This window comes from Notothenia coriiceps, unplaced genomic scaffold (assembly GCF_000735185.1).
Source record: "Notothenia coriiceps isolate Sejong01 unplaced genomic scaffold, NC01 NC01_scaffold00029542, whole genome shotgun sequence".
In the NCBI taxonomy this organism is placed as follows: Eukaryota; Metazoa; Chordata; class Actinopteri; order Perciformes; family Nototheniidae; genus Notothenia; species Notothenia coriiceps.
In genome coordinates this window covers 8,119-21,248 of record NW_011362243.1, presented here as the reverse complement: position 1 = coordinate 21,248, position 13,130 = coordinate 8,119, and the positions used below count along the sequence as shown (strand labels likewise).

At 41.5% G+C, this 13,130-nt stretch overlaps 1 protein-coding gene across 1 annotated transcript; it reads right to left on the bottom strand.

Moving 5' to 3' along the window:
• Nucleotides 1-5,664: 5,664 nt before the first annotated feature.
• Nucleotides 5,665-8,634, bottom strand: LOC104958936 (semaphorin-5B-like; the record flags this gene model as incomplete). Its single annotated transcript, XM_010786771.1, has 4 exons — nucleotides 5,665-5,878; nucleotides 6,937-7,035; nucleotides 8,229-8,291; nucleotides 8,598-8,634. Coding segments are annotated over 4 exons (413 nt in total), but the record flags the coding sequence as incomplete, so codon positions are not given.
• Between the last annotated feature and the right edge of the window lie 4,496 nt (nucleotides 8,635-13,130).

Here is a 13,130-nt window from a genome sequence, read left to right as displayed (position 1 = left end):
GGGGGGGGGGGTGTTGGTGCTGTCGGAGGTGTCATGTCCCTTCTGCTTGGGGCCCCCCAGAATGTCTTGGGGCGCCACTGTCCATTGACATCTCTTTTTTTATTTTCTTCTCAACTTGGTGAATGTAAAAAAGAAAAAGATTTTAGTCTTTGAAAGTCACCTCATGCAGACTAACCTCTGGAGTCAGTTCTTCAAAACTTAACGACAAATCTGTTTTATTACATTGTTTACGCCAAAAAGCACTTTTTAAAAAATGTATTCAGCTTGGGAGAACAAAGATAAATATATTGTTAATTATAAAGTCGTCAGCGGGTTTAGAAAAGGCAAAGACACGTCATTTAAACCGGGAAAGAGTTTACTCTGTATATTTATCCGTTGATAAAGGACTTCTTTGAAAATGGGGAAAAATAAATTAAAATAGAAATAAAATACAGGCACTCAAAATCCAAGAGGATTAAAAAGCCAGTATAGTTGCAATTCAATCGATCAACCCCTGTAGGTCTAACATAAGAACTCAAAACCTGACATGTTGTTTTTATGCTTCAGTCTCTACAGTAAAGGATTTCTTTACATTTCCTTCCTTGTGGCTCGTACACCAGCTTCCTCCTCACATTGTTAACATTATTCCACTGTTGACTTTAAAGCGCCTCGTGTCATTCAGATGCATCATGGGAAACATTTGGGGGGTGCCTGGCAGGCGACCAATCCAATAAGGAGCAGATTGATTGGATCCAGCAGCCCTTCCTGCCTTCTCCTGAATCTGAGAGGCTTAGAGCTGGAAATTAGATTTTCATTCACACCCCAAATCCAGCGGGAACTCAACTCCATAACCCTAACAGACGCTGAGAAGCACAGCGAGTGTGTGTGTGTGTGTGTGTGTGTGTGACGGCATGAAGTTCAACATGTGTGTGTGTGAGTGTGCCTGCGATTATGCTAATGAGGACGCTATCCGCTCTGCTACTCATCTATTTCCGCCCACAACTTTGTGTGTGTCCATTTTTGAAACACTCACATACAGCTTGGACACATGTGGAAACGCACACACAGCTTGCATCCATGTATACACACATGCCGACACACTCGTGCACACACACAGGCAGAGACCCTGCGTGTGTGTGAAGCATGCTGTGTGCTGTAATTTCACCCTCTCCCTGCCGTGAAGAATAATTACATCGCTCGCTGACTGCTCAGTCTATCTCTCTGCTTCCCTCTCAACCGCATCTTCCACACACACACACACACACACACACACACACACACACACACACACACACACACACACACACACACACACACACACACACACACACACACACACACACACACGAGTACTCCCCCACCTTCGCTTGCTTCCCATTCCATCCTGCTTCTCCAACTCTGTCTCCACTTTATTCTGACCCACTCTCTAAAGTCCCAAGTCTTGTCGAGCTTGTCGTGAACATGTGTTTGTTACATTTAGTGCTTTTGATAAGTTGAGTAAAGCATTAGTCACAAGACAACGAATTACCACAACACCTCTGATGATGGATTCATCAGTTAAGTCTTTAATCAAGCAGAGAAAGGCAAGCTTTGTTAGTTTTCTGTTTTAATATGCTTCTCAGTTTCTTTGTGAAGTCAATATGTTTTGGTTTTGGAGCGCTGGTCAGACAGAACAAGCAATTAGAAAATGTCAAAGCTCCTCTCACACACATGCACCTTGCTGCAGCAGAATCACTCCTGCTCTTCTATCGTTCCGTTGGGTAAAGCTCGGGGTCCGTGAGGTGTTTGATTATTTACTGCAGGGACAGACAGACTGGTTAACCCTCGAGTCTGATCGTGTGTGAACAGATTGAGCGTCTAAACTACTCTAGATGTTCCACCCCTTTCAACACTGTCACTGATGGCCCAACACATTTCTTTAAAACAGAAACTACTCAAGACCCAGTCACAACACTTTAAGGGTCTGTAGATTAGATCAGAATAGAGTTTGAAGCTGCATCGAAACATGGTATTACTGCAACAGCATACTTTTTGGATCACCTGCATTCACACTAAAAAAACTTCAATATGTCCAAAACTCAGCTGCCCGCTTGCTCACCTCCACCCGACGCTCCGACCACATCACCCCTATCCTCCATGACCTCCACTGGCTCCCCATCAAACACCGCATTGGCTTTCAGTTCAAATATTACTTTTCACTTTCAAAGCCCTAAACAACCTTGCCCCCCCCCCTACCTCTGTGACCTCATCCAACGACACACCCCCACCCGTTGCCTCAGGTCTGCTGAAGCTAACCTACTGCAGCCCATCAGGACAAAGCTCCGGACCTGGGGTGACAGGGCCTTCGCAGCAGCCTCCCCCCCCTCACTCTGGAACTCCCTCCCCAGCCACGTCAGATCTGCCATCATTCTCACATCATTCAAACAATCCCTCAAAACTCTCCTTTTCACTCTTGCCTTCGACTCCTAATCAACTAACCCCTTGCCCTTATTCCTCCTCCCTTAGCACTTTCTACTTTTGTTGTTATTTTGTTTTACTTCCAAAGCGCTTTGAGCACCAGGAAAAGCGCTTTATAAATGTAATGTATTATTATTATTATTATGGTCTCAAGTTTCTCTAGTGTTACTAAGTATGTCTCTTTCTTTCTGTGACTGTGTCCATGATTGTCATGTGTAGAAAGTAGATGTGCTATGATTGAAAGAAGAAGTGACTGTAGCCAATATTTTGGGTTAGCCTGACCAACTAAGGGCAGAAACATGGCCCACTCGTGTGCTCAGAAACGTAGAAACTCTGAGCGATGAAAGACCACAAAGACCAATTTCATGTTTCATTGATCTTTGGAGTATCCCGGCTAATAGTTGCAGCCGACGGCGTGACTCAAAAAGAGAGCTGAATTCAGTTTGAGTTCACTTCTGCTCAGAACATCTCAACAAAGCTCTGGCCGTATATAGCTATGTTTTCTTATTTTTTCTTTTCCACAGATCAACCTCTTTGTTATCTCCACCTGTGTGTACGTTATCATGTTATGTTTGTTCACTGCTTTTGTACAAGGTGTTTTCTTTCACGAAGGTTGAAATGAGTGCACAAACAGCAGAATAGCATTGGATGGTACTAATCCAAACGCAACTAAGATTTGACATCCAGAGCTTAGACTTTTTTTTTTAAACAAAAGACTAATATATTTTCTAACAGTCCCTTATCTACTGAACATTCAACCAGAAGTCTTCAAAGTGCCACCTATCAGTGTCTGTGATGCAGAAAGTGAATTTGACATTTACTTCCAGAAAGATGAACGCCTGAAATAACTCCCACTGCCATGAATCCAGTAATCTCACCGCCTCCTCCAGAGGAAGGTCCATCTACATTTCTGCTGCCGTCAGGGTGTGTGTGAATGGATTTCTGCTGCGGTGTGTTCAGGGGGGAAAGACACAGCGTCAGCAGGAGGGAGATTATTGACACCCTCCCCAGCGGGATTGAGAGCACTTCATGTCCTCCGCCAGTCTATGAATCCCACTAATACCTGTACCATGTGTCCACACAACTCCGAATCCAAACAGTCTTTGTAATCCTCTGAAAACACCGCTGTCAGATTGATCTATCTTGGCAGTAACAGAAGCGTTACTCAAACAGTCTGCCCGTCTGCCGCTGCAGGAAGGCCAAGGGAAACGTTTAAAGTCACAGCGGGGATTTTCAGAGATTGTTTGATTCAACATTAACCTTGTGTGGATTTGGAAAGAGTTGAAACCCCATCAGATGACTTATTCTGATGGATTAGATTCCTCACATTTAAAATAAACACTGACCCCGTGAAACACGGAACAAGCTGTAACTCAACTCCAGATGAATCGTTACAATCTCCCTTTGATAGAAATCGAGTAAAGTATAACATAGCATGAAGACATACTCAAAGAAAGCACCTCACATTTGCACTAATGAGGAACCAAATTGCCTCAATACTTAATACCATTTTAAGTGTGAGTCCATGCACTTCAAACGTGTTTCTAGCTCTGCTTCCGTATCGTTGAGCCACTTGGAAAATGTTTGAAGTCACAGCGGGAATTTCCAGAGATTGTTTGATACAACATTAACCTTGTGTGGATTTGGAAAGAGTTGAAACCGCATCTGATGACTTATTCTGTTGGATTAGATGCTAAATTTGTCACAAGATGTATTAGAAACATGTAATGTGTCTGTTTGATAGATACGTTTTTTATTTGGAAAACTTAATGCATTCGTTTGTAGATGGTGTTTTGTATTTGCAAACCACACTGTGTTTGTTAGTGAATCATAAGGCATTTGTAAAACTTGTTTACCTTGTGTCGTGTCAAATTATCATACCATTTAAAACATATAGTCTTATACTCTGATTGTCTCTTACAATATGCAATTGTATTTGTAGTCTTGTATGCGTTTAACAGAGACATATGTTCAGGGTTCAGGAGGGCAAAAGGAAGTGTAAAAGGTGGATTTGCAAATGGTTTAGAACGAGGGGTTTTATGGTTTAATGGTGGGGATGTTTAGATGATGCCTACGGGATTTTAAGGGTGGGACCAGTTGGATATTCTCTACTATATAGTGTGACTGTAAGCTGTGTGCGGGGTGCACAACTTCTCTATCCTCCGACTCCGAGGAAGAAGTAGCTCTGTTCCTGCATTTGAGATCGATGTCACTATATGTATATTGACTTTCTTTATTACTTTATTAAATATAACTAGGGCTGTCAAACGATTAACACATTTTAATCAGATTAATCACACCTTAAAAATTAATTAATCATGATTAATCACCATTCGAACTATGTCCAAAATATGCCATTTATTTATGTATATTGTTGTGGGAATGGAAAGATAAATGAAAGAAGGCGGATATATCCATTTAACATACAGTATGTATGTTTATGTTTATTATAACATTGTTCTGTACGTCAAAATGAAAGACAGCCCACACACCTATCAATCATCAAACCGTGGGGTCTTATTTCATTACGTGTTGGGGTCTTATTTCATTACGTGTTGATTTCTATCAACACGTAATGTTGTATTGATGTATGTGTGTATAGAGATGTACTACAGCAAAGTACTCTCCGTCGGGACTTCCTGCAACAACACCACGCCGTTATCTTGATTCTGATTGGCCAGAAGACATTATCAAAGATGTTCTATTGAGAAGACGATCACTACGTGACAAAAGTTTTCAAAACCGTTTCTAGTCTTCGGTATTTCCAGACAAGTGGCTACTGAAATCAATCTTACTAACTGCTGTCTGTGCAATTTACTCCGCGCGAGTTGGCGGACTTTATTTTGCTTACTTTAACATCATTTTTCATGGTGGGGCTAAGCCGTTTCTTGGTATGGCTGTAGGCACACAGGGGATAGACATCATTTTTCATGGTGGGGCTAAGCCGTTTCTTGGTATGGCTGTAGCCTGCCCCACCCAAACCCTGGCGCTGCCACTGGTGGGATGTATGGGCGGGCCATTCTGCGCATGCGTTAAATGCGTTAAATATTTTAACGCAATTAATTCAAAAAATTAATTACCGCCGTTAACGCGATAATTTTGACAGCATTAAATATGACAAAAGACAAACTTTGTCCATGTTCAGTTTCTCTTAAGAATTTCCTCCACAGTTTGTTTGTGGAGTTATAGCAGGACATTAGATCCATAATGCTAGCTCTGCTCACTTACCGTTGAGCCACTTGGAGTTGTACTGGGCGGTCCGGAGGGGGGGCATGCCTCCCAGGCTGCGGTAGATGACGGGGTCCCGGCCGGAGAAGTCGATGACGGTGGCGGCGTACAGCTCTCCGCTCTCCGTCACCACCGCCGTGGAGTTGTGCCGCGGATCGTACGGACAGCGAGCCACGCCGTTCACCCGCTCCAACACGCTGCTCAGGTTCCCCACCTGATGTTGAGGAGGATACGGAGAGAAAAAGGGAAATAAGGTTGTTTTTTCTTTCTTTTACTTAACATATAGGAAGTGACCCCTAAGTAGCTAAGTGTCGGTCATGAAAAGAGCTGTTGGAATTATCTAGAAGATAGGACACAAGCTTTAATGCTTCCTTTATCATCTCCTTTAGCTTAGGATACAGTAGTTCATGCTTTACAAAAGGAAAGGAAAGAACGCCGTCCAACTATTCCTTGCGGGTGCAACGAATAATGTGAAGCCCCAATCTGCATAAACAACTGATTGTGATCGTCAAACATGATTCGTGCTAGTTATTAAGGATTTTCCAAATGATGCCATATCTTGCTAAAGTGCTTATATGTTTTGAACTTTGAATAATATGGTAAACCAAAAGGAGAACTTTTAATGGGACACATAATATAATTGTACAATCTTTAAAGAAGTCACATTTCACGGAGTTGGATGGAGTTTCTTAAGCTGTTTATTTGCTAACTCAACATGTTTAAATGGCGATATGCACAGAAGTACATTTGGCCGATGTGTAATGCACATTTCGCATGTATTATTCATTCAAATATTATACAGAAAGGACACTAATTAGGATTGATGTGGATTAACACAAGCGATACGGAGTGTGAGCAACCATTTCGTTTATTTTTTCCTTCTCATTTAAACCTTGGTAATAAAGTAACATATTTAACACCGTTGTCCACGTTTATAAACCCTGCATGAAACGACATGATAAGCCCCCGCGGGGCAAAGTATCCAGAAATGCTTTTCATGAAGTAAGGGGTCCATCTGCAGAAAAATGGTCGTTTCCTCACAGCAGACACACATCAATACCATCGATCGCTGCATCATAAATAAGTGCTGTCTCTTTTCCACAAGTCCTGATGAATTCTCCTTCACATCCTTCCTTAATCCCAGTAGTTTTTTATGGAGGTTAAGGAACAGTGGTTTGGAAAAGACAAAGGACCTGAGGGCTACAGTGTTGTCAGCTCATTTCAACAACATCACACACGCACGCACACACACCCACACACCCTTATCCGTACCTCTCTGGTAATGCATTGGGGCTGGAAAGCATTGGTTCCGCAGGACATGACCTCAGTCTTGTTCACCAGCAGGACTCTGATGTAGTTTTGACATTCAATCTGCGGAGAAGTGGGCCAAGACGAGAAAAAGCTTTCAGAAAGTTACAGAGGAGCAGAGAAAAGCTGAGGAGGCAGGATAAATATTCTCTGACGTGTTGCTGAGAGGAACAATAGAGCCGGTCCTCTGGTATCAGACCGGCACGCAACCAAAAGCAATTCAGAGTCTGCACATTTCCCTCTTGTACGGCCATTGTTCAGAAACAAGGAAAGTGTTGTGCAGCTGAATGGAAGCCTATTTGTGACATCGACTGAGGCGCTGCAGTGTGTGTTTCTGTAAAAAAGAGTCAAATCTGTTTTAACAAAAGGCGTGAAATCGATTTATTGGTGTTGAAACGGTTTAAGTTTCTGGGAAATGGTGGCCCTTTGTGTCCGATGTGAATGTAGTGAAGCAGGTCTCCATAAGAATTGATTGTTTTGCGTATTAGATCTCACCCCTCGCTCTGAAGGCACAGGGAGATACATGTGACGCTGCAATCAGATACTCACAAAATAAACTATAAAAGCTGATGCGTCGATGTGTTAGAGCAGGGGTTCCCAAAGTGGAGGTCGCGAGATGATTACAAAATAAAAAAGGAAAATTTAAAAAAAAAAAAGATTTAATTAATTAATTTTTTTTATAATTAAATTTTTTTTAAATTATTAATATTAACGTTTGCATAGACATTTTCAGGGGCGGACTAGCCATCTGTATAATTTCCCCGCAACGAGGCTCCCCCTTTGACAATCCACTAGCGCAGTGTTTCTCAAACCCCCCACCCCTACACAAAGAAAGGAAGAATACTATTGTAAAGGCCTATTTTCTGTGTTGAATGTGTGTGCATTATTTTAATTAAACGCGAGTCGCACAATATCAATACATCATCGAACAAGTCATCACAACAAGTTCAAACAAGTTAACAAAAGATATCGCGTCAGATCTGTCTGTTAAAGCGTCTCAGTGGCTTGATGGAAACAAAGGAAGGAAGCTGTGACAGTTGTTTATCAGACATATTTGAAAGGAAGTCCTTACAGTATGTGTGTCTCACTATCTTCCCCTCTTTCTTTCCCTCTTTCCCTTTTCCGTTCAGCGCCAGAAAAACAAGCTTTATTTGAAGTCTCTGAAAAAGCAGTTTTCTGTGCAGAGCCTCCCATGAGGAGCAGCAGATATCAAGATGGCCTCTCTGTGTTGTAATTGGGGGCGGGATGGAGGTTACCTCTGTTTTGCCTTTGCTCTGACACGACCGCCGGGTGTCCTCGTCCGGTGCCCACTCCGTCGCCTAGGAGACAAAAAACAAGAAAACAGAGATGAGAAAGAGGCCGAAAGGCAGTCAGCTGCAGACACGACAAAACAGTTACGCAAGAACCGACTGTTGCTAATACTGTAGGCACGCACAACAAGACTTTAACCTCATTGCTGTTTGTTTATTGTGTAAACATGGCGACCGGCTTGCCCGCCAAGGGCTCATTGGAGAAGGGCTGAGGACGCCATTAGCATGTCAATGGCTTTCTCTCTTCTCTCCCCCTCTATGTCTTTTGCACCAGAAAGTTTGCAGCACTCTCCACCTCCCCCTTTTTACTCCTACCGGCCAATTAGATTCCTGTTGATGGTTGTGTCTAGGGCTTGATTATGGATGCAGGCGGCAGCACTGCACGACTGCACTGCAAACACACTAAAGCAGGAACACACACACTAAAGCAGGAACACACACACATGCTGCTCAGCCACCGGAGTAGCACTGGCTCTTGTTAAGAATACTTGAAAACCCTCCCGATTTTCGCGGGAGACTCCCGATTTCATTGCCCTCTCCCGGTTTCCTCCCGGGGTCATATTTCTCCCGCATTTCTCCCGGTTTCTGACCAAATCAGATTTACACACGACTGTTTCCACTCTTACTTTAATACAGCTACACCATTGTTTGGTTTCCATGGTAACACGTCTCTTTAGTAGCGCGCGCAACTCAAAGTCTGACAGGGTGAAGCAGATATAGTCACAGAAAACAGAACAAGGATCGACAACTTCTCTGCTCACTCCTTTCCTGCCCACACATATGCTCCATCAAGGACGGTGCTACAGGCCGCAAGGCAGTGCACTTACAAATAAGCATGTTAATGTTAATCTAACAGCTCCGGCGATCCACTAGCACCCCCCCCCAATTTTGCATTTTGAAATGCTCCCGATTTCTGAGGTCTAAAGGTTGGCAAGTATGGGCTCTTGTTAAGCACTACAAAAACTCGAAATCTTGCCAAGTATATGTGTCTTATTTCGAGTCAGAATATGTCTTAACACCTGATATAAGACATAATAACTTCAGAAGTAACACTGCAGTGAGATATTGGGTCTTGTTTTTAGACAATGCTTCATCTTGTTAAGTCAAATAAATAAGTATCTCAGTTGAAACTTATTTTCTTTCACATATTTATTGGAAAAACACCAACTAACATCAGAAAACAGAACACTTTTGAGCATTTGTGGCTTATATTGTAACAACATCTCCTGATTCTGGTCAAATATAGTTCACAACTAGTTCTCCCAGCTAATTACAAGATCTGATTTATTTAAAAATCTTACCAAGCAAATGTTCAATTGATCTATTGGCAGATCTTTGTACTTATTTCAAGTGAAAACGTCTTGTTTTCATTATTGTTTAACTTGTTTTATCCAGTGAGAGTATTTTTGTTTTCAAAGAGATGTCCCTCTCTTGGCATATACTGTATATATGTGAGGGTGCCAGGAGACCCCCTGCTGGGTGTCACTGGCCTCATTTTACTCATCCTCCTCCATCTCCTCCTCTTCTCTAATCGCACTGCCAAAGTTAGAAGGTTGCCTAAATGTCTAGAAGTAAGAAGAGCATCAATCTGATCCACGTCTTTATTTATTTCTCTCCTCTCCCAAAGGGATTACTTTCATTCACGAGAGGAGCCACGGCAGACAATTATCTAGAATTGATTAATTGCCTTCCCGGGACAATAGGCCAGTGGGACAAAGTTGTGACCCAATATTCAGAGGAGCCCGCCAACTGAGACCAACTAAGAATCAACACTAAACTAGGTCAGTATTACAGGAGCCAAATGGAGAGCTCAAACAAATAGTACACTTCAGGGAGTTTTCCCTTTCCTGTAGTGTGTTATAAAGGTTTTAGTGGAAGGTCTGAAAACGCCAAAATCTCCAAATTCCTGCCAGTTACTCTCCCACACATTCCCCCGCTGCCTGAAACGCCTCCATTGGACAGATTGTACTTGATAGGCTAAGGGGCGGGACATCTCTAAGCGGGTGACCAATCACAACAGAGCCGGCCAGCTAACCAAGGTGCTGCAGCACAGGCAGTATGAGAAAAATAAAGACCTTTTTGAACATTAAAGCATGGAGACATGTAGAGACACTACATACTGATATACACCTGAACATCAGCAGGAGAGGACTCTTTAAAGTAGAGACACTACATACTGATATACACCTGAACATCAGCAGGAGAGGACTCTTTAAAGTAGAGACACTACATACTGATATACACCTGAACATCAGCAGGAGAGGACTCTTTAAAGTAGAGACACTACATACTGATATACACCTGAACATCAGCAGGAGAGGACTCTTTAAAGTAGAGACACTACATACTGATATACACCTGAACATCAGCAGGAGAGGACTCTTTAAAGTAGAGACACTACATACTGAACATTAACAGAATATGTCCCCTCTAACTAAGGCTGCTTCACCATGTGTCTCATCTTAAACACCTACATGCAGTCTAGGACAATTTAATAATTTAGGTGTGAATTTTCCCAGCAGTTATATAACTCATGTGCTTTCTCTGGATCTTCATTATGCTTGAATTAAAGCTCAGCAGAAGGGACTAACATTGTGAAGCCCCAAGACTCAGTGGGGAACTCTGCAGGGATCAAATAGGTTCTAAGTTAATCACGTTTCTTTTTCTTAAATGCTCAGTGCAGGGTATATGGCTCTTTAGGAATTTAAACTGAAATACAGTACATTAAATTAGGACTTTTAGGAGACCTGCTGCAAATCTGCTGAGTGCTCCTTTCTGTTTAAAGTATAAATAGATCTTTCATTTCACAGATCATGAAGTAAATCGACTTTGCTTGAAGGAGTGGAAGTTCATGATTTCGGATGAATAGCCTCCGCATGAATCCTCGGTAATGAGTGAAAGCGGCAGAATGAACTGAACTCTCCACCGCCTAATGAGCCCGGCTGGGATTTATTTTATTGCTTTTACATCAAGTTTATATTAATAGACATTCAAGGGTTGTTTTTGGATTGTTCAAACTGCCAGAGGAAATAAACCTCATCATGATGTTTGATTGTTCGTGACAAATGAAAGCTCCACAAAATCACCAGTACTTTATACCTGCTCAGCAAAAAGACAGACAGACTAAATGAGCAACTAGCTGTTGAAGAAAGTGGAATGTTAAGCAGCGAAAGAGATAGATATTGCGCTTGGGGAATAATTATGAAAGCTAAAAGAGACTAGCATTCATCAGCTGGACAGAAACTGATTTTAAAAGTTCATAATAATCATAATAACTTAACTGCAAAATAACTTTATAGAGCAATTATGTGTTAGGAGAAGTTTTTTTTGGAGTAGTTCCTCCCGTTAGTGGCAACAAATATTCAATTCAAGTTTATTTATATAGCCCAAAATCACAAATCCTATTTGTCTCAGAGGGCTTCACAAGTCAACAAACACAATTGGCAATGTAAAACAATGTAAAAACAACAAACGCATCTTACAAGATCAATGTGAAAATACCAATTTAAAAAGGAACATAACACAATGACACAAATACAGTTCGAGTACAATCAATACAATTCCATAAAACGAAGGGTCCATGAGGATGTTTAAAAGGGGGTTTAAAAAAAGAAAATATAAATTCAACCATATTTTGTCCAAGCTGCTCAATAATATTGATCCAATACAAAGTGTCAAAGCTAACTTTGACAAACAGAAGTATATGTGTGTAGTCATTTTAAAGCCACCTGATCAATTTAAGTCCAGCGTTCACACTGTTAAAGGTCCGTTTACGATTCTGCACCCAATTGAAATGTTATCATGCTCTTAAAAAGGTGTTTTCGCTGATGTTACAATACAGTACGTCATTCGAGAAACGGCACCTAACATGTTGTAAAAGAGAGAGCGATGTAAAACCGAATGATACTTAACGTTTTGAAGACACCAATATCATTTCTTAAGGTTTAGGCAACAAAACGACTTAAGTAGGCGGAGTAAAAAGTTGTATTTCGGTTCAAATAACTAGGTTTTAGGAAAAAAGTTTAATTGAAATTGCTCCTGTCGTATTTACTACAATCACTACAGGTCTGAGTTGTCTTTTTGTATTCCTTCTTTCAGTAATCCACTGAGTAGACCCCTACTGACCCACATCTATACTGTAATAACCACTCGTATTTCTTTTAACAGGCTGATACTAGAGATGTCCCGATCCGATCACGTGATCGGGGATCGGAGCAGATCACGTGATTTTCAAAAGATCGGAATCGGGAGGAAAAAAATCGGGGATTTTTTTTTTTTTATAAATGTTGTATTCAATGTTACAAAACAAAAATGACCATGTTCAAGTCTTAAAGTCATCCTGAGGCCTTAGTTTTGGTTTCAAATTACACAACATCATGTATGTGTTGCTTCTTTGGGGCTTGTTTTCATAGACCTGGTTGCTTATTTCTCTCAAATCTGGCAACAGAGTGGGCAGGGTGCAGTGTCTAATTGTAGCAGTAAGCTAACGAGTACTGAAAGCTTTATTTTGTTTTGATCCAATGCTGCACAACTGAACTGATCCAATGCTGCTGTGAAAGAAAGAAGCTATATCCATGTTGGATAGAATATCCAATTTAAATAAAAAAATAACCTTAAGGGACAACTTGAATGCTTTTTTTTCTCTTAATGCATTGCATAAAGATCGGATCTAGAACTGATTTTGTCTTGTCTTATGGTACTTCATGTGCACTTATAGGTACGGTGTCGTGTGACGAATAGACGTACCGGTGACTCTGGTGTGGGGATGTCCGTGACAATCCCTACAGGGCTAGTGGAAAAAAACGAGGCTAGCTAAGGCTAGTAGAATAAACTGTTAAAGGGCTATGG